Source organism: Talpa europaea (assembly GCF_964194135.1).
Source record: "Talpa europaea genome assembly, chromosome: 1".
NCBI classification, from domain to species: domain Eukaryota; kingdom Metazoa; phylum Chordata; class Mammalia; order Eulipotyphla; family Talpidae; genus Talpa; species Talpa europaea.
Window position 1 is genome coordinate 80279988 of NC_140073.1, and position 25340 is coordinate 80305327.

At 43.0% G+C, this 25340-nt stretch overlaps 1 protein-coding gene across 1 annotated transcript in view; it reads right to left on the reverse strand.

Annotated features, from left to right (window-relative positions):
- LCT (lactase) overlaps nt 1–24465 on the reverse strand; it is a gene marked incomplete at both ends in the record, with an annotated part of 47607 nt that extends 23142 nt beyond the window's left edge. The window contains 6 exon segments of the mRNA XM_084255142.1: nt 112–838; nt 5624–5702; nt 7599–7701; nt 11712–11795; nt 14332–14411; nt 23817–24465. Of these exon segments, the coding sequence (XP_084111268.1) occupies nt 112–838; nt 5624–5702; nt 7599–7701; nt 11712–11795; nt 14332–14411; nt 23817–24465 (1722 nt within the window).
- Between the last annotated feature and the right edge of the window lie 875 nt (nt 24466–25340).

A 25340-nucleotide genomic window follows, 5' to 3' on the forward strand; every position in this document is an offset into this window, starting at 1 on the left:
CTGATACCCTTTAAGGACAAAAAGTAAAAGAGTTGCTGATGGAAGTTGAAAAGATTTTCTTTTGAACAAACATCTTCTCTAGTGAGTAGTAGCTGCAAGGATGGAAGGTACCTTAAAAGAAGCCACTCCTGGGTCTGAGATGCCTGGGGGGTGTTGGCCAGTGCCATAGCCTGCGTAGCTTATCACCCATGGCTCGTGGAAGGTGACCCACAGCTTGACACGGTCCCCAAAAGTGGAGAAGCAGAAGTTGGCATAGTCCACGAAGGCATCCACCACACTTTCATTCTGCCACCCACCATGATCCTGTAGGGCCTGAGGCAGATCCCAGTGGAACAGTGTGGCCATGGGCTGAATGTTCGAGTCCAGCAGACTGTTGATGAGCTTGTTGTAGTAGGCCACACCTTGGAGGCTGGGGCTGTGCCCGCGCCCACTAGGGAAGATGCGGGACCAGGAGATAGAGAATTTGTAGACCTGAGCCTGGAGGCCACGAAGCAGGGCGACATCAGAGTCCACCTTGTAGTAACTGTCACTGGCCACCTCGGGGGTTGCTTGGCCTTTGGGGGCATTCTGGTGCCCAAACTGGTCCCAGATACTTGCTCCTCTTTTGTCCTCAGCCCAGCCTCCTTCCACATTGAAGGCTCCTGTGGAGACGCCCCAGAGGAAGCCTTCAGGAAAAACGTCAAGCAGGAAAAAATCCCTTTCTGCCTTGGACTGGTTTGCAAATGTTTTCCAGACTCTCTGATAGGCCGAGCTCATCTGGGAGGCACCTGCTGTGGTCTCAAGGTCCTGCCACAGGCCGGTCTGACGGGTCAGGTCGTCAGTCAGAGAACAAAACCTGCTGTGTGACATGAACATAGTAAGTAATGACTTGCACTTGCCTCAAGGTTGAAGAATAGTGATGTGTTACATCAGTCATGATTCCAGAAGCAATGAGTTGAAAGCATATCCACTAGGTCAGGCACTTGAAGTGACTAGTAAATGGGAAAGTTATTACCCTTTCTTAGCTGAGTTACTGTTGTTTCTGCAGGAGTAAAAACACTCTAATGTTGCTGTTCTCTGAATTAGTACCATGCTTTTTTTGAATATTGTTTTTTTGTTCTGGTTCCATACCTTTTTCTTTTTACAGCTGTTATAAAATAGCTAACAAAAATGACTTCAACTAACTAAGTCTCAGCTCTGTGCTGGAAATAAGAATGTATGTAATTCATTTAATTGTCATAATATACTTATAGGTACTAAAGTTACTTATCCTCATTGTATAGATGAAGAAAGTAAGACTTTAAAAAAATAAGTAACTTCTGGGCATTAGGAAGCCAGCAACTATGTATCATACAACAAAGAATCAGTAGTGTAATTATGGCTCTGCTGATGTGTACTAGCCAAATGTCAACCCTGGTTACAACCTCCGTTCTTCTTCATACTGCCTGGATTATGACATAATGGCAGAAGCTCAAGCTTCCATCCTGGGCCATGTTAAAGATGACAGAAAAAAGAGTTAGGATTTCTCATGTTTATACTGACTCTAACCTGTTCCTCTCTAGACATTTTTATGTATATCAACTCATATCCTGTTTTTTTTTTAATTGGAACTTTTCTTTGATCACATAGCTTACAAGTAGTAGAAGCCCGCTTTTAACACAGATGATCCTGTATGTGTATAAATATGCAGACATTAATGTACCCATATATATTTTTGTGTTCCATTATTTCAGAAATAAATAGGAAATAAATGTATCAAAATAAATCAAAATACTATCCTTAATATATAATGAAGTCCGAAATTTTCTATTATAGTCTAGTTTCTTTCCTAGTTTTCAGAACGATGTTGGTTTTCTGACATTTCAAATCAAACTCTAACTTGATTTCTTAATCTGAGTCATGCCCTGCAGGCTGGAAAGCTCTGTACCACAGAGTGCAGCAGTTACACCAGCAGAGGGCAAGCTTGAGGAAGGGTTGGCAGCAGAGTGTGTCTGGAGAAGAGAACACACTGGGGAAAAAAAAGGAGCGGAGTATAAGTATCTCACAGTCATAGGGCCCTCATGTGGTGAGGGAATCACACTTACACTCGGCTGGCTCAGAATACAGAACTGGTAGAAGTGACAGGCACATTGCAGAGGGGCCTCCCAACATTAAGTACCTCCTGTTTTAGGAAACAGCAACCCTCTTGTATCTGTTCTAGGAATGGTGAGGGGAAATAATTTAAAGCTGAGGATTATCTAAAACACATACACAATTCTGGAGTACAATCAGAAAGGGTACCAGTTGCCTCCACTAATGACCCAAAACCTCCCAAGCCTGACTGTGCTCTGGCTTAAGGAAGAGAGGCCATGAAGAAATAGCCCCTGCATTAAATAAAACTTGCTGTATTGGCCTTGGAACTCAAGTCCTGACACTGCTTAACTTGGGGAGAGATTTAACACAGGCAGCCTCAATCCATGACTAGTCTTCCGGGTACCCCTCCACTTCTGCCTCCACACACACTTCAAGCAGACTCAGAGCACTCCCCATCACACTATGTCTCCCTCCTCTGGGAAGCAGTGCTTGTATCACTGGTGTTAGTCATTTGGGGACCCCTCTGAGGTCTAAATTTCTCAAGTAGGGAAAAAAATTGCTATTCCTCTTGGAACTCTCCTCACCTGCCCTGTACCTGAGGAGTTGTCCATCAATGTCCATTTGAGTGAGGCCTCTAGCCATCATTTTAATGCTGCAGACCTTTGCTACAGGCAAGGTACCACAAGGTCAAGATGTTAGAGGCCCTTGGGACTGACCTAATATGTCATCTTATGGTTTTATAATCACTGAATTCTCTGGGTACTCTGAATGTCATTGTAAAGACAGTCTAGCAGTCCTCAGCTGTCTGTATGTGTGGTCTGGGGACAGCCTGATCTACATGCTGACTGCACTGTCCATATTCCCAGTACAAAGACTGCACAAGGCAGCAGCTCAGCTTGAAGCCTATTGAACTGAATTGCTGAATTGATGTGGTTTGAGAGAATCCAACAACAGGCAGAGATAGGGCAGCTAAGCTCTAGGAGAGAAAAGTTCCATGTCCAAGGGCAACTGAAATTTATGGACTGGACAAAGCTATAGTAGAAATGTCAAGGGTGAAATATAAAGTGAACTGCAGCTGAAGTCTGGGAAGCCAAATGATTGCATCTGGCCTTTGTCCTTCCTTAACGCAAGGTTCATGAAGCCTCTGTCTGTGTAACACGCCCGCATGGAGAGCAGAAGTTCTGGCAAATTCCCCATGATGGTTTCCACTCTACCTTTTCCTTGCTCACTTCAGAAAAACTTGGGAATAGGAGTCCATGGGTGATGCCATTGTGGGAATAACAGTAATAATGTAATCTCCATAGAAACGAGAGATTCTAGGGCCCCGCTGGTGGTGCAGGTGCTATCAAGCTACCACTAGTCACTGTGGCATGAGTTCAATCCCTGGCCTGGGAGCTAACCCACATGGTGTAGCAGACCTCTCCTGCCTTACCCTCTGCTCCCTCAGCAGTGTATTTCAGTGGATCCGCCTGTTCTGCTCCCCACTCTGTCTCTGGTGAATCCTCTCACCTCCTGCACCTCTGACCTGTACACAAGTTCTTGTATGCATAAATAAAAATAAATCTTTTGAAAAAAGAAAGGGAAGATTCTAGGTTCCCTGTCCCACCTAAGGAAGGTGGAGCTGAGCAGGGAGGGAAAGCTAAGAAGGAATAGAGAGGCATGTGGAGCAGAAAACATATGAAGAAGCAGCTGCACTTGCTTTTGTAGGCTTGCACTCGCACCAGGGACTTGGGGGACATGAGACACTTGAAAGAGATATGGGTGAGAGATCCATAGCGGGATGCTGACAAGGGCAGCCTTTATCTTGTATTGTGATTTTGCTCCTTTTCTTCCAGACTTGTCTGGCCCCTTCTGCCCCTTTCCTATAGGTCCACACCAAAAGGTGCCTTGGACTGTGGCAAGCTCTCAGGCCTCAGTAGCCCCATTTTGGGCCAACCCTGTTTGGCTGGGTATCAACCCTCAAAGGGATGGGTAACTTTGGGTTTTTCATGGGGAAACTATTACAACTGCTGTTGCTCTTCTCTTTCTCCATTGCACACTAATTGTATTAAACTTCTTTTCTATTAAAGATCTATACACTAAGAGTATGTTTTGTCTTTATGCAGTAGATGGCAGAGCCCATTTAGAGCAGGCAGGTTTGGGGTCCCAGGGTATGCCTCAGTCTGCCCACTAATATAACCTCAAATGTGTTCTAATTTTTATTTTAAGTATGTTATTTACAATTTTTGGTGCTTCAATAACTTTGTAAGAAATTATTTGCAACTCCACCACAGATTAAAACCTTTGACCTGAGGGGCCTCCCTGGTGGAACAGGGTTTAAAGTCTCAGTGCTATCAAGCTATCCCCAGGCAGGGAGCTGACCCACATGGCGCAGCAGGCCTCTCCTGTCTCACCTGATGTTCCCCTCAGCAGTGTAGTTCAGTGGTTCCACTGTTCTGTTCCCCACCTTGTCTCTGATGAATCCTTTCACCTACCCTCTGCACTTCTGGCCTGTACCCCAGTTCTTGTATGCATAAATAAATAAAATAAAATCTTTGACCTGAGAACAGAGTTAGGTTTCTGTTTAGCTGGGCATTAATCCACAAGGGGATGAGTAATTTTGGGGTCTTTTTTTTTTAAAGATTTATTTACTTACACATACAAGAACTGAGGTACAGGTCAGAGGTGTGGGAGGTGAGAGGACTCACCAGAGACAGAGTGGGGAACAGAACAGGCAGACTGACTGAAATGCACTGCTGAGGGGAGCAGCTGCCGAGTCAGGAGCTGCGCCAATTGGGTAGCTCCCTGGCCAAGGATCGAACTTGTGCTGCAATAGCTGCGAATAGCTTCATAGGTTGCATCTTAACCCCTTGCACCACCAGGGAGACCCAAGTTTGGGCTTTTCATGAGGAAACTATTTCAACTATTGTTGCTCTTCTCTTTCTCCCAGCTGTCTCATTGTGGAGATGTTTCTCATTTCCTTTTTCCTTTTTTTTTTAAGATTTATTTTATTTATACAAGAACCAGGGTACAGGCCAGATGCGTGGGAGGGTGAGAGGATTCACCAAAGACAGAGCGGGGAACAGAGCAGGCAGACTGACGAAATACACTGCTGAGGGGAGCAGCAGGTGAGACAGGAGAGGTCTGCTGCACCATGTGGGTCAGCTCCCTGACAGGGCCCTTGTTTCACATTTCTCATGAGGAAATGGAGGTAGAGAGCACACCTCTTATTCAGATCATGTAAATTCAGTGGTATGGCCAGATCTGTTGTTAATCTAGCCTGCTCTTCCACAAACTCATACTGCCTCCAACAAGGCCTTAAACTAGCAGGGGTTCAAATCCTAGTTCTGCTATAGGTGGATGCACTTGGAAGCTGCAAGGTGGCAGATGATGGATGAGAATGCAAAACCTTGATGGGGCCGAGTCTTACTCCCTGCTGCCCTCTCTGAGCTTTCATCTCTCATCTGTGGAATGACCACAATAAATTCACTGACTGCAGAGGTGAATGACAACACTCCCAGGAGATAATACATGTGAAAGAATACTCTGAAAATAACAGCTTTTGATAGTTCAATAGGAAATGTAACATTACCTTTTTTGGGAACTTGATGAACAGCTCAAGAATGTACTGATATCAAAGCCAATGATGAGCACTTGGTCTTTATATGCGGCTGTAAGAGAAGACGTTAAATAAATAATCTACCTGAAACCCAACCAACAATATGCGCAACTGCAATCAATAGTTTTTCTCACCTTATACATCCTTCCACATCCCTTTTTTCCTTCCCACCTCCTGCCACCAGAAAATACCATGGGCTAAGGATTTAAGGAGGTCAGAAGTGATTTCTGCCCACTTATGCCTTAGAGCAGAGGTTCTCAGATTTCTGCATACATCAGATCACCTGCAGAGCTTGTTCAACACACAAATATCTGGGCCTACCCCAGAATCTCTGATCCATTATATCAGTATAGGCTTAAGGATGTGAATGGCTAACAAGTTCCCAGGTGGTGCTGCTGCTGCTGAGACCAATTGGTTTATAAGCATCACAAAGTAGAGTTTTTAATTTTTTTTGGTAGTAAACTATACAGAAACAAAAAACTGACCATTTTAGCCATTTAGAAAGGGATAGAATTTAAGCACAGAGGGCCTCCCCCATGGCGCAGCGGTTGAACGCCGGCTTACAAAGCTGCCTGCGGCCTCTGCAGCGCCGGTTCGATCCCCGGCTGCTCCCCAGCCACAGGAGGAGGGTCCCACATGGCAGACAGACCTCTTCTGCCGCCCGCTGCTCCCCTCAGCAGTGTACTTCGGTCCTTCTGCCTGCTCTGCTCCCTGCTCTTGCTCTGGTGAATTCTCTCACCCTCCTGCGCTTCTGACTGTACCCAGTGCTTGTATAAATAAATAAATAAAATAAAATCAATCAATCAATCTTTAAAAAAAAAAAGAATTTAAGCACAGAAATCTGATACTACCACAGTGGGTGAGGGTGACTATTAGTAAGTGGTATCTATGGATGAGTCAGGAAACCTATGATATCAGCTCAGCACTGTGCACTTGTGACAAAGGGCACTACCGATTTTTCCCATATCTGAACTCACAAACTGACTGGACTAAATATTATTAGTTCATCCTGGAATTTGTCATTGGCCCCTTCCTGCAGTCATTAGCAACTCTGCTAAAGATGAGTGATTATTGGGGCCTCCCTGGTGACACAAGGGGTTAAGCACCACACTATGAAGCAATTCGCAGCCTCTGTAGCACGAGTTCGATCACTGGCCAGCCAGGGAGCAACCTACATGGTGAGGCAGACTGCTCCTGTCTCACCTGCTGCTCCTCTCAGCAGTGTATTTCAGTCAGTCTGCCTGTTCTGTTCCCCACTCTGTCTCTGGTGAATCCTCTCATCCCCTGCATCTCTGGCCTGTACCCCAGCTTTTGTATGCATAAATAAATAAATCTTTAAAAAAAAAAAAAGATGAGTGATTATGGAGGGAGAGGTAGTGGAAAGCAGTCAGGAGCAGTCCACTTGACATCTGAGGCCTGATGGCCTTATTTCCATAAATGGAAGCATCCTTGTATAGGTCTTCTCTTTGTAAGTCAAAAACTACTAAAAGACTAGTTAGTAATGGGAAGTCAAGATACACTGAAACTAGGCCTCTCTGGTGGCACAGCAGGTTGAGTGCAGCACTGTGAAGCTGTCTGCAGCCTTTGCAGTGCAGGTTTGATTCCCAGCTGGTCAGGGAGATTCTCACGTGGCGTGGCAGACCTCTTCTGTCTCGCCCACTGCTCCCCTCAGCAGTGTATTTCGTCAGTCTGCCTGTTCTGCTCCCCGCTCTGTCTCTGGTGAATCCTCTCACCCTCCCGCGCCTCTGGCCTGTATCCCTGCTCTTGTAAAAAAAAAAAAAAAAATCAATCAATCTTTAAAAAAAAAGACACACTGAACCTATCCTGAGGGGAGGGCTCTCAAGACAATAGTCCTGTAATCCCTCCTCCCCTTGGAACTTTTCACACTGCCACCCCCCAAGTCAGTGTAACAAACATCACTAAACCTCTCTATCGATGGTCCACTCACCTTTGAGAAGACTGGCTATGTTGTTCCTGGTGGAGGGGCAGTCCTTCAGTTTGAGGTTGAAGATGAAAATTTTCACTTTTGGTAGCAAGTGAGCAGAAGTTGTCTAGAATAAGTATTTTTTAAATTATTATTTATTTATTTATACAAGCACTGGGTACAGTCAGAAGCGTGGGAGGGTGAGAGAATTCATCAGAGCCAGAGCAGGGAGCAGAACAGGCAGAAGGACCAAAGTACACTGCTGAGGGGAGCAGCAGGCGGCAGGAGAGGTCTGCACGCCATGTGGGACCCTCGCTGTCGGCTGGAGATCGAACCGGAACTGCAGAGGCTACAGGCAGCTCCACAGCCCAGCGCTCAACCACTGCACCACCAGGGGAGGCCAGTCTAGAATAAGTATTTTGATAACAGACTTTCGAGAAGCTACAAACACTGACTGACTTAGGAAATAACCTCTCATTATTTCAGTAAACAAAGAGAACTGAATTTCTGCATAACATAAGCCACCCTCCCTTTAAACTCCAGCTAGAGACAGGTTCACCTATACCTCCACCTGAGGCTAGAGGCACCTGCTATATAACCAGGCACTGTGTTAAGACCAGGAACTTCATGTCAAGGGAATGTGTTACTACAAGCAGCTTCATCAAGGTGTTACCATCATGATGTTTATGGATGTTTGGAGTTTGTTTCAAAGTAATCTGGTTTGGGAGGGGAAAGACAGCATATGGATGAAACACAATCAGCCATGAGCTGATAGTTTTTGAAGCTGAGGATGGTTTTATAGAGTTACATTATGCTTTTCTTTCTACCTTTGGATATATTTGACATATCCCATAATAAAAAGTTTAAATGAGTTGTTTTCATTAAAACCAGAGCAGGTATAATTTCCCCCTTCCAATTCTAGCTATTTCATTGTCAAAATCTCTACATTGATCTGTTGTATGATGTGACTTCAAAATTACCTTCTTTGGGGAGAACGGATTTGATCATTTTTCACACCAACTTTTTCCTCGTGGGAGGGCTTAAAGGTCACTGGGAGATACCAATACCAAGAGCAACGACTTATAAAGGAGGCAGGCCATTCTTTATTTATTCAGTTGCCTATAGCAATGTCACAATGTTCCTCCTTACTAGATGAGGTGCCTTCAGCTTCCAAGAAGCCGAGTAAGTCACTCAGTCTCAGCAGTGGAGCTGAGATTGTCCTTTCCCTGCACTGAATCAACAGAAGTCAGTCAAGCCACCCAGAGTGGCACTTTCAGGGAACCAAGAGAATGCTCCTTCCTGAAAGATCCACACATAGTGTGGGTGGCCCATGACAGCACAGGATTGGCATGCCAGAAGAGCCTCTGACCTTGGATGTCCTGCCTTTCACTAAGTGGCCAATTCCCTGTGTGAACAGTGCCTCCCTGCCCTGTCTTCAAGTGCTTTCCTCACAGCTGAAGGGAAAGATCCCTTCAAGAAGTGAGTGGGGGGGGGGGCTTCCCCAGTGGCACAGCAGGTTGAGTGCAGCGCTGTGAAGCTGTCCACAGCTTCTGCAGTGTGGGTTCGATCCCAGCTGGCTGGGGAGATACCCACATGACATGGCAGACCTCTCCTGTCTCATCCGCTGCGCCCTTCAGCAGGATCATTGGTCCGTCTGCCTGTTCTGCTGCCTACTCTGTCTCTGGTGAGTCCTCTCACCCTCCCGTACCTCTGGCCTGTACCCCAGCAATTGTTTAAATAAAAAAATAATTTAATCTTAAAAAAAAAAAAAAAAAGAGGTGAGTGGGGGACCTGGGATAAGGAGGGAGGGCAGGTACCAAAGAAGCTATGGGCAGCTCAACTCGGGTTCCTGTGGAAAGAAGTCAGTCCTCCTTCTTAGGGGAAGCTCAGCGGTTCTTCCTGTCCTAGGTGTTAACTATGTGGGTGTGCTACCAAGAAGGGCAGTTTCTGTTCCAGCTCAGTTTTCACTGCTGTGTGACTGGACTGTTCATGCTGAATTTTTAGAGTTGCATGTAAGCTGTTAAGTGCAACACCTAGAATACAATTCCTACCTAAGGAAATAAAGAATTATTATAGGGTGTAATAAATGGTTGTGTTTGTGCAGGAAGGGCTTACTCTTTGGCTAAATGGCTACAGATTGAGGATTTATAGTTCCCATCCAGACACAGGTCTTCCTGAATATGATGTAATAGGGGAAGAGTCGTAATGCACATCCTCAAGCAAAAATCGAGTCACCATGCTAGGGATATCTAACTTAGACAGTTTTAAAATGCCAATGGTATCTGAACCCATTAGTTTAGCAAGAAGCTATGGTTTAATTCTTTGAGGAAGACAAAAGGCACATTTAGTTATAACACCCACCAGCAGGACTTCAAGGCACTATAGTGTTATTTAAAACCCAGAAATTTTGACAGCAAATCCACAAGTAAAAGCTGTGGGTCACAAGCAAGTTCGGACTTGGGTGAGAAAGCTTATACAAACAACTAAAATCACATGGGATTTTCAAAAATGCCACCCTTGTTAAAATGCCTCAAAAACCTAGGACTTATTTTTGCCTTAGAGAGGCAGCCTTGCTTCCAATCCCAATTCTGACACTCACTATCCAGGTGTCTGACTTTGGTCAGATTTCATTAAGTCATGGATTGTGCTGTGAGGGGCAAAGATAATGTGACGACCAAGGGTTCTACACAGTGCCTGGTACAGATATAGAGCAGGAATTAAATTTGTAGTGGCTTTTACTCAAATGTCTTGTGAATGCATCTGCTTCCTTTAATTAGATCATATTATTTGTAGTGACAAAAACAGTAGTATATGGGCCTCCCTGACGGCACAGGGGGTTAAGCACCGCACTATGAAGCAATCTGCAGAATCTGAACCCCAGCCGGCCAGGGAGCAACCCACATGGTGAAGCAGACCTCTCCTGTCTCGCCCACTGCTCCCCTCAGCAGTGTATTTCACTCAGCCTGCCTGTTCCGTTCCCCACTCTGTCTCTGGTGAATCCTCTCATCCCCTGCATCTCTGGCCTGTATCCCAGCTCTTGCATGCATAAATAAATAAATCTTTAAAAAAAAAAAAAACAGCAACATAACATGGATCACCTGGAAACACAGAGACACGGGGCTCTTAAGTGTCTAACATACACATCAGAACTGATGCTAATGTGAACACTTCAAGCCTCCTTCCCTGGGTAAACTGGAGGACCCACCTAGCTGGCTGCAGCAATGATGGTTTGGCACCAGTGAATTTGGTCTTTAAATGGGTAATTCCTTCAACCCATCCTCCTTGGTGGAGATGGTAGATTTCATTATCAGGAGGCAGACACTACCAGCTGCTCTACCTGCCATCCTTGGAGGAAGAGAACCAAAAGTAGAGGGAAAGGGCTTTGTGCTGAAACCTGCAAAGGTAGGAATAAGGCATGGGTGAATTCTGGTGGCCAGGCCTCTGAGAGACTGGAACAAAGGCAGCTCTTCATATACAAGTATAGGACTAGTGCTAAGGAGGTCTGGAGAGCAACCACTGTGTATATAATCAGTTATGCTCTGCCAGGAGATGGAGGGATGCCAAGGATTATAGGAAAATAAGCAATTTGCACATCAATGACTAAGCATATGAGAGAAAGCTAACAGTTGGGTAGAAGACACCTAACACACTTTCTCTATGGAATCAGAATCACTAGACTTGAGCAAAACAATACCAGGGACAGGAAGAAGGGGTCTGAAATTAAAAGGACCTGATAGATGGGATCTTATTTAATAGATCTGGCTAAAATTTGCAATGTTAGCTATTTCTAACTGTATAGTTCAGTGGGATTAAGTACATTCCCAGTATTATTTACCCATCACCACCAACCATGAAATGTCTTCTTAAAACTCAGAAGTTAACACTGAAATTTTGATTCTCAGTAGATCTGTACACAAAAGAGCAAAGACCCATGTATGTAACTTAACAAGCTAACCCTCATTATCCTAGCCTCCTGCTGTTCTCTTGTGTTTTGAATGGAAACATCCACAGATGCAACCTGGCAGGTCTGCTGACTGTTGGTGGAAGTGCAATTTATACATTAGCCAAAGCTATAAGTATCTAATATGCTCTCAGGAACCTTCAGCATTCAGCATCAATATAAGTAGTTCAAATTACCTGCAATTTACTCAGCTTCTCTGATAAACTCGCCTCACTTCGGCATTCATAAGATAAATCAAGAGAGAGGAAATCGACCGCATCCTAGAAATAAGTAAACAGTCATTAGAGCAGAAGCAATTTCAAGGCAAAGAGCTACTCAGAAGTATTCTCTTTTGTTTCTCCCCCTATTATTAAACCGAATATTCCAAAGATGGATTTTCCAAAGGAAAAGCAGGTAGAGGAGAAACAGGTGATTGAATGAGACATGTATGTGGGGTGTGCCTTCTGGTTGGAAATACATAATCTGTATCCAGCAAAGTGCTTGGCAGACAATAAGTATTCAATAAATGCATGTGACTAAATGAATGAGTGAAAGTTCCACTGTATGCCAGAAATGGTGGGTTCCCACCAAGCAGGTGAGTACTGAGAAGGAAGTCAGAGGTCAGAACTGCCCCAGCAGCACTCTCCTCCACCTCTCACTTTACTAGGATGGCAGCAGAGGAGCCCTCAGTCATTATTGGACCCCACAGTTATCTCTGTTGACCCCAGTGGAGTTCATTCAGCATTTTGTTTTTGTTGTAAGCTATCATCACTGACTTTCAAGTAAGAGGCCAAAGTCCATCACAGTTGGCCCCTTACTGACCAATTCTATTATTCTGTAACACAGCTGTTATGGTTGCAGACTTTGACATCCCCATCCATGCTCCAATTAAGGACTCCCCTCCTGTGTCTGGCCTACATGTGCTCTGTGATCTGGAACTCTGAGAGTCTAAGCACAAGATACCATTGTGATAATAGTTTGTTTACTTCTCTCAACAAACCTGGCTGACTGCTCCATTTCTAGCCTATCATGACTAAACTACCAACTGTTCCCTCAGGACAAAAACCATGTTTAATGGGATCTGGTGGCAACCAAGTACTCTTTGCTACTGACTCACTACTGGGTCCCTTGGCTTTATCAAGCTGTCCTCACTGTCTACCAAACATTCCACAAAGGTACTCCACTTTGGCAAGTACCTCTTTAACCTTTACCCACCCACCCCCTCAGCTTTTGCTTTGGTTTGTCAGTCCCTTGCAGCACACACTCTTTGTGCTCCTACACCCAAAAGTCACTGTGTTGGGAAAAGTGGGTGGAATTTCACATTAAAAGATAATAGTTTTCAAGAATAACGAAAAAAAACCCAAAACTTTCTACATAGATATTTTGGTGCTGCGTGTGGTGAGAGTCTCTGGTGGGCCAGCAAACCAGCTCTTCGAGGCAGCTTTGTTGAAAATAAAGGTTTCTTTTTTATTTCAAGAATAACTAAAGATAATAGTGTAGAAGTTTACAACTTAATGGAGAGTGTTAGTATGAAATCAGAAGTGCTGTGAGAAAAATCCACATCAGTGGTTCTCAAACCTCATGGGGACTAGTCACGTGGGGACTGGGGTAAACTGTGAAGTCCAGGGCTATCCCTCCACATTAAGCCTTGACCTCTGAGTGCTTTGCTGGCTCCCCAAGTGATTCTGATATACACCAAAGCTTAGGGACTGTCTAACTGAAAGGTTAAGGGATCCAAGTGGAGAGAATACATCAGCTAAGCAAAGGAATATTATTAAGCAAGGCCTCCTGGTGGACAGCACATTCATGTGGGTGTTAAAAATGGGAGAATTTTGTTGGAAGTAATTTGGGGAAGACAAGGACAGGAAAGGCATCAAGTATGGAATGTAGGGGAGCAGTAAGAAAGCACAGCATACAGACTGGGAAAAACAGGTGGGGAGGGAGAGGGGGAGAGGGGGAGGGAGAAAGTGGGGGAGCACTCCCCCTAATTAGAGCACCAGTCGCAGGCCCTAGGAATCTGTTCCAGTTCAGGGCAGTATAGTTTCCCAGCAGGAAAGTGACCAAAGTTGCTTTTGGAAGATGAGCCAGGGCACAGATAAGGGCAAAGATACGTGTTCAAAGGCTATCTATTGCTCAACAAGCACTTTTCTGATCAGCACTTTGGTCGCCTGAGTTCATACCTGATAGCAATTATTGCCCCTTATAAATTAATTTAGATGGCACTCTTGCCATATAATTAGTCCCGATCTGATTACTCAGAACCTTATCCCTTATGAGTTTTAAGTTCTTGAGCTGGTCATTCTGAAGACATGAACCATGACTTATGGGGCCTCCATCACAGCACAGACTATAAAATTTGCTTTTTCTGATGTTTTTCTACACCACCTAGCAACCAACATTACAAGGGTCAAAGCTGTTTACTTATAGATGTTTCAATAATTCTTATTAAAATTACAGCTTAAAAGTTGTGCTTAGAGGAGTTGTAAGCCAGGATGGGTACTCTAGAGAGAACATTATTTAAAAAAAAAAAAAAAAACTTTTTATGCTCTATTCCAATAAGCTGTTTTGGACTCTTAAATTCAGAGCAAACAGGCATTTGATTGTATGGGAAAAAGCCGACACTTGACCAAGCAATAGCTGGAGTTGCAACAAATGAGATTTTGTTTTTAGAGTAATTATGAATCTAGAGAAAGAATACCACTCAGAAGAGGCAATTATAAAAATGTCAAGACAAAAGACAAAAAGTTCTCATTTTTAAAATTAAAACCACAACTTTCCTCAGATGTTACAAAAGCTGTTTCTTTGGGTTGTCATCACCTTGGCAAGTGCAGACGTGGATGGTTCTAGCAGGACCTCTGAGAGGGCTTCAGCATGTAGGACCACAGACAGTTTTCCACCTGAAACCAACCAAAGGAAAGGTTAAGCAATGGAGCAGGTGAGCAAGCCAGGAGGCTGTGGCGGAGGAAGCAGCTTGGGGATTTCATTGCCTATTGTCCTTTCTATTCAGAGCTCACTGACTTTATTTTTCTTTAAAGATTTAATTATTTATGCATACAAGAACTGGGGTAAAGGCCAGAGGTATTGGGGTGGGGGGTGAGAGGATTCACCAAAGACAGAGTGGGGAGCAGAAAAGGCAGAATGAGTGAAATACACTGCTGAGGGGAGCAGTGGGCGAGTCAGGAGAGGTCTGCTGTGCCATGTGGGTAGCTCCCTGGCCGAGGATTGAGCTCACATTGCAGTGGCTGTGGGTAGCTTCATAGTGCTGACACTTAACCTCTTGCACCACCAGGGAGGCCCCACATAGCTCACTGACTTTAAAAAGGAATTTCTAAAGAAATCACTCATGACTTTACCCTAGTTGAGGATTCTAGAAAGCAAAATGACTTTTTTTAAAAAGTCCCTTTAGAAACTGTTTCCTATAAATTGAATCTCTGAAATGCAAGACACTATCCAAGACTTTTAGAAGAATTAAAGCAGTGGGGGCCTCCCTGGTGGTGCAAAGGGTTAAGACACAACCTATGAAGCTGTCTGCAGCCTCTGCAGCATGAGTTTGATCCCTGGCCAGGGAGCTACCCACATGGTGCAGCAGACCTCTCCTGACTCGCCCACTGCTCCCCTCAGCAGTGTATTTCACTCATTCTGCCTTTTCTGCTCCCCACTCTGTCTTTGGTGAATCCTCTCACCCCCCACACCTCTGGCCTATACCTCAGCTCTTTATGCATAAATAAATAAATCTTAAAAAAAAAATAATTAAAACAATGACCCAACCTGCTCCAGCAATGTAAAAGGTGTTAAGGAGAAAATGTCTTCCCCACCTTCTTTTTAAAGGTAGGGGTCTCTCAAGGAGCTGTTATTGGTACTTATTCACTGTACAAACATCAGTTCAACATCACTGTGCATTGTGGGGAAAAGGAAGTGATGGAGGAAAGTCTAGAAAACCTAAAAGAGGCATCACACTAAAACCTGACTCACACAAGGAGGTGGGGGTAGAGGGGATTAACGTGACCATTAACCTAGCTGTAGAAATCAAGATCCTTAGGCTCCAGTGCCTTATCACAAGGCATAAGGCCCAAGCAGATATCAGACCTGTAGGGAGTGTCCGGAGCACAGAACTGAGGGTAAAGATAAAGAGTTTCGGCCCATCCTAGCATCTCCATCCCTATCCTGGAATGTGCGGTGGGTCCAGAGTCTCCTTGTTATCCAAAATCAGCAACAAACAGGCCATTCCACAAAGGAGTGACCCCTCCCAAAAAGACTTTTATCAGGGCAGTCTCTGCACTGGCACAGGGCAGCAGTCCATCTGCCCACCTGTGACTATGCAGGTGCTTCTTTTCACCAACTCTCTCCTTCTGCAGGGCAGCAGCTTCCTGCCTGCCCATGACCTTTACCATGCCGGGTCACCTCATCTCTCCACTGACCTCCCTTGTAGCCATCCTCCCATCTCTGCATGACACTGCCCTTGTATCCCTGCCCTCTAGGCTCAGGTGTGCACTTACGCATGCGTGCACACCCATGCTCCACAATCAGGCACACAAGCTCCACGACCACATTCCCAAGCGCCTTCTGCATCAAACAGGATCAAGACCACAGGTTATTCACTTACCCCACAGATCTGTAATGAGATGTCCTATCCGAATAGCCTATTTCTAGTAACAACCCAAATCCTGTATAAGACCCCAATTTTCATTCTTCTAGGTAGTTAAGGGGGTAGTTAAAAGTTCTTTGAGTCTGCAGGACACCTCATCTTGAAATAATCCCCAAGCCAAAGTGACAAAATCTGGGAAGACCTCTTCCAAACATCTTGGGGAAGCCTATTCTTCAGTCGCTTAAACTTATTCTAATTATATACTCCATGTTAATAGCATAAGCTTAATAAGTTTATGTACAATAGTATCTGTTACTTCTGTTTGACTCTTCAGAGTTTCAGGTTCCACTCAGTAGGGGACAGACCCCATTTATATAAAAGTTCATTCTCTACATCAAAATAGAGTGTTAGATCTTGCTCTCTTCTAAGACAAGCATAAACACAATGCTAGATAGAGAAGCTCAACATTAGTAAAACTTCTGAGTCTTGTTACGGTTCCCCTGTGTCTTTTCACTCAGAGCTTATTATCCTCATAGCTTCACCTCAATTATCTGTTGCTGATATTGTTTTAATTCCTTTTATTTCTAGCTTGACTTCTCATTCAAAGTTCAGTTCAGCTTCAGCAACCATCTTTGGAGTTTTTCAAAAAGAGAGTCTGTCTCTATTTACAGTCCTGCATTTCAACATTTAAGGTATATAACAATCACTTGGAGAGCTTGTTAAACAGATTCCTGAGCTTGATGCCCAAATTCCCCATCACAGGGTGGGGGCCACAAATTTGCATTTCTTTCGAGTTTCCAGGTGATGCTGCTTCCAGGATCATAGTTTGAGTAGTTCTGGTTGACATTGCCGCAGCTTCACCTGAGCTCAGCTTCTTTTCTTGATCAAACTTTGATTGATGGTTTCTACAACAACATCAGGAACCACAAGCATCATCTGTCAGCCTGCACTGCCCTCCTGTAGAGGCAGGAAGGGCACAAAGCAGGTTTTCTATGACCCTATGCAGATGGGTGAAGGCGGAGAGTCCTGGAGCCCTCAGTGGCTTTTGGGGTTTTTATTGGGATTTACCAAGTACACAGCAGACAGGGGTGCCAGGGGGCTGGGAGGCTAGGTGTCCTCCCAGCCTGCAGCCAATCTTCACTCTTTCTGGGCTCTCCGGCGTTCTCTCGTGGCCTCTGCTTCTCTGCTGGGTTTCTTCCGGTCTCTTGCTTGTTCTCCGTTCTGTGACGCTGCGCTTATAAGGCCCATCTCATCCCAGGTGAACCCACCTCTGTATGCCCACACCCTACTCCAGGTGCCCGCCATCAGGCATGAATTCAGGACCACAGGGATCCATCATCAATCCTAATGGCAGGAGGGCAGAAAAGCCAGACAATCTTTTACTCTATACCTGCCTAATTCTTACCCACTTGCACCTGCTTATGAAAGAGAATCCTCTCTAATTTCTTCTGGCATTTGTGAATACACTGACTCCACAATCTACCATGCAAATATTCAAACAAGCTAGCTACCAAATCAGTTTCTTCATGGCTCTGATTTTAAACAAATTTCTAGTTACAAAAATAATGTTAAAAGTTGTACTATGACTTATGTCAGGTATAAAAGCTGCTCATGGGGCCTGTATAGTCATTGTTTTACAGAAATTTTTTGGTGATGACATTTCATATTCAGAAAAAAACCCCACTCGCTTTATAGTTTTCTTAATAGGGTAAAACTGGAGAGGGAGTTAAAGAAAATAATTTTTAAATTACCAGAAAAATAAAAAGACTAAATGACCACCTCTTTCAACCAAATCCCAGACAGGAGGCTCTCCCCACACCATGAAACCACCACTAATAATCACTCTGAAAGTGATTATTTTGATAAACACAATGGAACTTTGAAATCCTCTGAGCAGGGAATATCAAGAAGAGATATTTAGTACTTGTTTGATAAGATATAAAAGTTGTTTTCTAGTTACTCAATGATTGTGCCTGACATATCTATTTCATGTTCCATAGATATTTATGGGTCAGTTTATCATCACATCAGGGCAAAGACACAGAAATATGTTCTCAGCAGTGTGTCTCAGTAGATTGCCTGTTCTGCTCCCCACTCTGTCTCTGCTGAATCCTCTCACCCCTCCTCCCACACCTCTGGCCTTTACCCCAGTTCTTGCATGCATAAAAAAATAAATTTTTTAAAAAAATAATGTAAAATGAAAATTACTCAAAACTAGATTCTCTTCACTCTAAGCTTGCAGTTCACATTTTCTTTGGGGCTGAAAGGACAGGGATATTTATTCTGATTTAAGATAATTTATCTTGCAATGTTTGCTGGATATGGTTAAGGAGAGGTATTCATGCGTATAGAACTCAAACTTGTTATTTTCTGCGGGTTGAGAATTTGATGTAGAAAGGTACTGTGTAAGTTTATGCCCCTCATTAGGCAGGGGGAGAGGTGGGGATTAAATTAAGAAGGGGCATAATTGATCTGGAAGGAAATTTTCTAAAGTATTGGCTAATGTCTTGTATCTAGATAAAGGGATGGATTACATAGATATATTTCTATCAGAACAAATCAAACTAAAATTAAGATCCACGCATTTCACTATATTCTGACAAAAAAATTCTTATGAAACTCCATTTCATATTGTTTATATTCTAATTTGCAGTAAATGGGAATTTATCTCTTCAACATGTTTTTAAAATATGGTGAATGTGCTTTATTTGCTAAAAGAAAGCTTTTCTATAATTACATATATAATTATAATATATATAAAAGACATATTCTATTATTAAGAATTTCTTTTTTTAAATTTGAAACTTTTGTGGCGGGGGAGCCTCCCTGGTGGCTTTAGGGGTTAAGTCTCAGTGCTACCATGGTCTGAGTTTGGTCCTAGCCAGGGAGCTAACCCACATAGGGTGCAACTGACCTCTTCTGTCTCACCCACTGCTCCCCTCAGCAGTGTATTTCAGTAGATCTGGCTGTTCTGCTCCCCACTCTGTCTCTAGTGAATCCTCTCACCTCCCCACACCTCTGGCCTGTACCCCGGTTCTTCCAGGCAATAAATAAATAAATATTTTAAAAAATAAATAAAACCTTTGGTCAGGAAGGGGGGAAAATAAATAAAACCTTTGGCCTTGAACCTTTAGTCATGTGGACACCAATAGAAAGAAAAAGTTATGAAATGATAAATGATAAATAGAATATTTGTATATGATAAATTATACATATTAGGATTGTGATAACCTGTTGTGGGGGAAGGGGAAATGGGTGATGGGGTAGAAAGGAATATACAAGCATTATGAAAGCAGTGGTATGGTTTATTTTGTTTTGTTTTAAAAACCCTCCAATCATTTTTTTTAAAGATTTATTTATTTATCCACACAAGAACTAGGGTACAGACCAGATGTGTGGGAGGGTGAGAGGATTCACCAGAGACAGAGCAGGGAACAGAACAGGCAGACTGAGGAAATACACTGCTGAGGGGAGCAGCGGGCGAGACAAGAGAGGTCTGCCGCGCCATGTGGGACCCTCCCTGGCAGGCCGGGATTGAACCCGTGCTGCAGAGGTTGCGGACAGCTTCACAGCGCAGCGCTCAACCGCCTGCACCACCAGGGGAGGCTCATTTTTTACACTTTTCTATTGAGATATAATTCATATACCATAAAATTTACCCTTTGAAATTACATAATTCAGTGTACTTTTTTAAGCATTTTCACAAAACTGTGCAACCATTTCTACCATCTAATTCCAGAATATGTTAATCACCCAAAAAGAAATTCCATACACATTAGCAGTCATTTATCATTCTTCTAGCCCTAGGCATCATTAATCTACTTTAGTGTCTTCATAGATTTGCCCTTTCTGGGCATTTAATATAAATGAAATCATATAATATGTGTTCTTTGTGACTGGTTACTTTCACTTAGCATAATGTCTTCAAGGTACACCCATGTTGTAGCATGTATTAGTAATTCACTCTTTTTGATGGCTAAGTAATATTCTGTTGTTGTATATGCCCCATTTTGTTTATCCAGTATTAGATGGACATTAGGGATTTCTACCTTTGGTTATTATGAATAATGTTGCTAGGGAAGTTTGTGGCAAATTTTTCTGCTTGTTTGCACCTCCCTTCAGGGTATATACCTAGGAGAGGAATTGTAGACTTACATGATGACTTTATGTTTAACTTCTGGGGGAACTGGCAGACTGTACAATGCAACTGTACCATCATTTGGTCTCAACAACAGTGTGTGGGGCTTCAAATTCTCCACATCATCATCCACACTGGTTATGGTCTATTTTTTTTTTTCTTTTTAAAGTCATCTTAGTTGATGTGACATGGTATTCTATTCTATTGTAATTGTGAAATAAGTGGCCATTCCATGGGTATTTGTCATAGTATTTTGCTTTTAACCAGCAACCAGCATATGTCATATAACATTTTTGTGTGTATCAAATAACATTTTTAAAAGAATAGCAAGGCTATGGGTTTGCACTAATAAAGAAGGGAGAATGAAAAGAAGAGGAAGGGGGAGGAGAAGGAAAGGAAAATAGAAATAAGAAGGAAACACCACCTTTTGGAATAGCAAGGCAAATCAAAATCGAATTTATGTCGTATCTAGTATTGTATAGGGGCAGATCATCTGGTGCTATTGAAGAAACACAAAATGAAGGGAGGAATGCACAGCAGAAGAAAAGCTCAGAAAAGAAAGTCTTTAGTAACTGTGAAATAACAAAACATTTAAATAAACATGTACACAAAGCTTTATAATTTAAATTCTATTAACTTTGCTCTCAAAATAAGGAATTTTTCTTTACTTGAGATGATATAAGTTCAGTCTTCTTTCAAAATTCATTTTTCTTAGAGCTTCTTCAGCAGACTTATATTATTTATAAACATTTATATCATTTATATCATTACTCATTGTAAAGTAAACATATCATTACTCATTATAAAGTACACATTTATATCATTTATAAACATTTATTAGCTAACCCACCCAAAGACAATATGCAGATGCAAGAGGACGGGTTTCCTAAGAACACAGTTTCAAATCCTCATCTCCCCTCCTCTACTTACAGTTCACCAAACTACCAGTGAAGTTTCTTTTTTTCTTTTTTAAAGATTTATTTATTCATTTATGCATATAACTGGAGTGTAAGCCAGAGGTGTGGGGAGGGGTGGGGTGGGGGTGGTGAGAGGATTCACCAGAGACAGAGTGGGGAGTAGAACAGGCAGATCTACTGAAATACACTGCTGAGGGAAGCAGCAGGTGAGGCAGGAGAGGTCTGCTGAGCTACACACAGGTCAGCTACCTGGCAGGGATCAAACTCAGGCCAGAGGTGCTTGCACTGAGACTTAATCCCTACACCACCAGGGAGGTGCCACCAGTAGAGTTTCTTGCTTGTTCACTTTAGGGGCTTTGCACTCTACCCTCTGCCTGCAGTTTTCTTCTGCAGATCTCAGGGCTGGCTCTCCCTTCCTTTCTGTCTGCTCAGATGGTGGCCCAGGCAGTTGAGTGCAGTGCTGTGAAGCTGTCTGCAGCCTCTACAGCGCCGGTTCGATCCCAGCCGCCCAGCGAGAATCCCACATGGCCTGGAAGACCTCTCCTGTCTCGCCTGCTGCTCCCCTCAGCAGTGTGTTTTGGTCATTCTGCCTGTTCTGTTCCCCGCTCTGTCTCTGGTGGATCCTCTTACCCTCCTGCACACCTCCTGGCCTATACCCCAGCTCTTGTATAAAAATAAATAAATAAATAAATAAAAGGTCTTCCTGCACAGTCACACTTCTCTTCCCTTGCTTGATGTTTATTTTTAACATAGAAAATGTGTTTAGTTTCTGTACAACCAAAAACACACAAAGCATTGACAGTTTTCATCTATCATATTACCAATGGCAAAAATAATTACTTCAGGGCCTCCCCGGTGGCGCAGCGGTTGAGCGCTGGGTTGTGAAGCTGCCCGCGGCCTCTGCAGCGCCAGTTCGATCCCCGGCTGCTCCCCGGCCACCACAGGAGGGTCCCACATGGCGCGCAGACCTCTCCTGCCGCCCGCTGCTCCCCTCAGCAGTGTACTTCGGTCCTTCTGCCTGCTCTGCTCCCCGCTCTGGCTCTGGTGAATTCTCTCACCCTCCCGCGCTTCTGACTGTACCCAGTGCATGTATAAACAAAACAAACAAACAAATAAATAAATAAATAAAGCATGCCTCTATAAAAAAAAAATTTAAAAAAAAAATAAAATAATTACTTCATTGAAAACAGATAAGTGTGACCAGAAGAACAATTTTACAACTATTGGTATAACTATTAAAACTTTTCTGGAAAATAATTTACTAAAATGATTTCACTTCTTAAAGAATGCACATCTTTACTCAGTAATCTCAATTCTAATAATCAATCTGAAAGAATTTACCGGAGTGTAGTCAAGAATTTATCTATAGAAATCTTCATTGAAACATAATTTGTAATAGTGAAAATTAAGTAATTAAGTAAACTTTATAAAAACAAGAGAAATATTTTAAACTTCAAAAACCATTCATATGACAGGAACCTGAGACCTTTGAAAATCATGCTTTCAGAATTTTTAATAAAATGAGAACATACTCTTAAAATGTTAAGTTTAAAAAGTAAAATATTTAAGTTTGCAAGCATTCTATGTATATAGTGTATGCAAACACATTATAATAGAAACACAAAAGCATAAATAATCCATAATTGGTTCTCAAAATAGGTGTACTTCAGATTCACCTAGGGAATTTATTTATTTATTTATTTCTAAAGATTTATTTATTTATGCATACAAGAGCTGGGGTACAGGCCAGAAGTGCAGGGGATGAGAGGATTCACCAGAAACCGAATGGGGAACAGAACAGGCAGACTGACCGAAGTATACTGCTGAGTAGAGCAGGGGGTGAGACAGGCAAGGTCTGCTGAGCCATGTGGGTTGCTCCCTGGCCAGCCGGGGATCAAACTTGTGCTGCAGAGGCCGCCAACAGCCTCATAGGTTGTGTCTCAACCCCTTGTGCCACAAGGGAGACCCAACCTAGAGAATTTATTAAGATCACAAATGTCCAGATTCTGCCCAGACTCACTGAATCAGAATCTCAAGTTACTTATGAAGTAGGAATATGGACAACTGCATTTCTGCTCTTCATATCACCTATCAGTATATCATTTTATCTCTGTATTTGCCTGTCTCCCCTGCTGGAAAGTAAGTTTCAAATAGAAGGTGTAAGTTGCTTTGCGATTTAGGAGTACAGGTTTACATCTCTTCAGATGCATGTTACCACACCACACCCACCACCAGAGCACCCACTGTCCTCCACCATAGTCCATTAGTCCTCTCTCTCCCTTTATTCCCCTTTCTGCCTCCGGTAGCCTCAATTCTGCAGCCATATTTCTAGTGTTTGTTAGGTTTAGTTTTCTAAGTTCCTTTGTTTCTCTATATTCTACTTATGAGTGAAATCATCCAGAATTTGTCTTTCTCCTTTAGACTTATTTCACTTTATTTTTCAAGGAAATGCTGGGCAGTATACAAGCCACCCCTGCCTCTCTCCATTGGGTAATTTCCAATACAACCTTAATTTCTCACTAATGAATGGATTTGATGGGACTATCGAAGATGAGCAGAAAGAAATGCTCAGTTCTGCTTTAAGTGGAAGGCATGAAATGAAATGGGGGAAGGCATGAAATGAAGACTGCCAGTGGGTCAGTCATTAATCATGCGTACTCACCCACAGGAGCGTATTTTTCATGGTAAATCTCATAGACTTTCCTGTGAGCATCAGTGATGGTCTGGAGACGTGAAGCTCTTGATTCCTGATGAGGAAGCTCCTTCATCACCTCCTCCAAATCACTGAAAGTGAACCAGATCTCAACAAGGTCCCCAAAGGACTGGAAGGCGAATGTTGCATAGTCACTGAAGTGGTTAACAAAGATTTTACTTCTCTGGCTCTTCAGTCTCCCATCGATGGCAGGGAGAGTCTGGTGGTGCAGGATAACCAGGGGCTGAAGCTGCGCTGTCTTGAGGGCCTGAAAGAGAAGCCGGTAACACTGTACCATTTGCTTGTCTGGATTCTTAGAGTTTCCTCCTGGGAGAAGTTGTGCCCATGGCAGAAATACTTTATAATGAGTAATACTACTCGAACGAACACTGCTAAAATGCTCTGGCAGAAAAGCCGGCAGCGGCTGGTGACAGACAAAGTCTTTGCTCCCTGCTGCCGATTTAGAGAACTGTTTTGCCAGTGGACCACTCAGGTTCTGCAGTAAGTCATTGGTTAGAGGCCCAGCAGCTGAAATGAAATTTCTGGAAGAATTCCAGTCTAATCCCCAACATGAAGAACTTAGGAGGACAATAAAGACTGAACTCCAAGCTAGCTCCATTTTCAAGGAACTGCTTAGGAGGTATGTAGCTTCCTTACTTTATAACTACAGCTGAAGTGGTAAAGTACAAAGTGATTATTAACATAATATTTAACTGAGTTATCTACAATCATGTTATCAGTACATGAATTACTAATGTAATTCAAAAAATGTAAAGACCATAAGAAATAACACGAAACCTCAAACATTCCACACAATTTAAGCGGAGGAACCTGGAAAATGTAACGGTACAGAAACATAAAAAATTTAAAAATTCTTCCTCCGCTCTCCTCTCTCTTCTAGGGTAAGCACTTTCCTGGAAGTTTTCTTTCTCTTCAAACTTAATGGTTATTCAGCAGTGAGAAAGCCTGGATTTAAATCTTACCTGGCAAAATTTACTTTATTTCTCCATGACTGTTTGCTCATCTGTAGAATGGGGATAGACAGATTGTGAGAATTAAATGGTCATTTTTGTAACTTCCTTAGCATAATGCAGCTCAGTGACAGCTACTATTACATATATGCAAATAAAAACATTTAAATATGTACTTAAGGGTCTACCTGGTGGCCAAGGGGTTAAGTCGTAGCGCTGTAACTGCTACATTCCTGAGTTTGATCTTCAGCCAGGGAGCTGGCCCACATATGGCACAACAGACCTCTCCTGTCTTGCCCCCTGCTCTCCTTAGCAGTATATTTTAGTAGATCTGCCTTTTCTGCTCCCCACTGACTCTGGTGAATCCTCTCACCTCCCACACCTCTGGCCTACACCCAAGTTATACACAAAATAAATACAAACTTTTAAATAAAAAAAATTCTGGAATAGCAACATTAAAAAATTATATATATATATATATATATATATATGCACTTTAAAAGCATATATGAGATTTTGCATT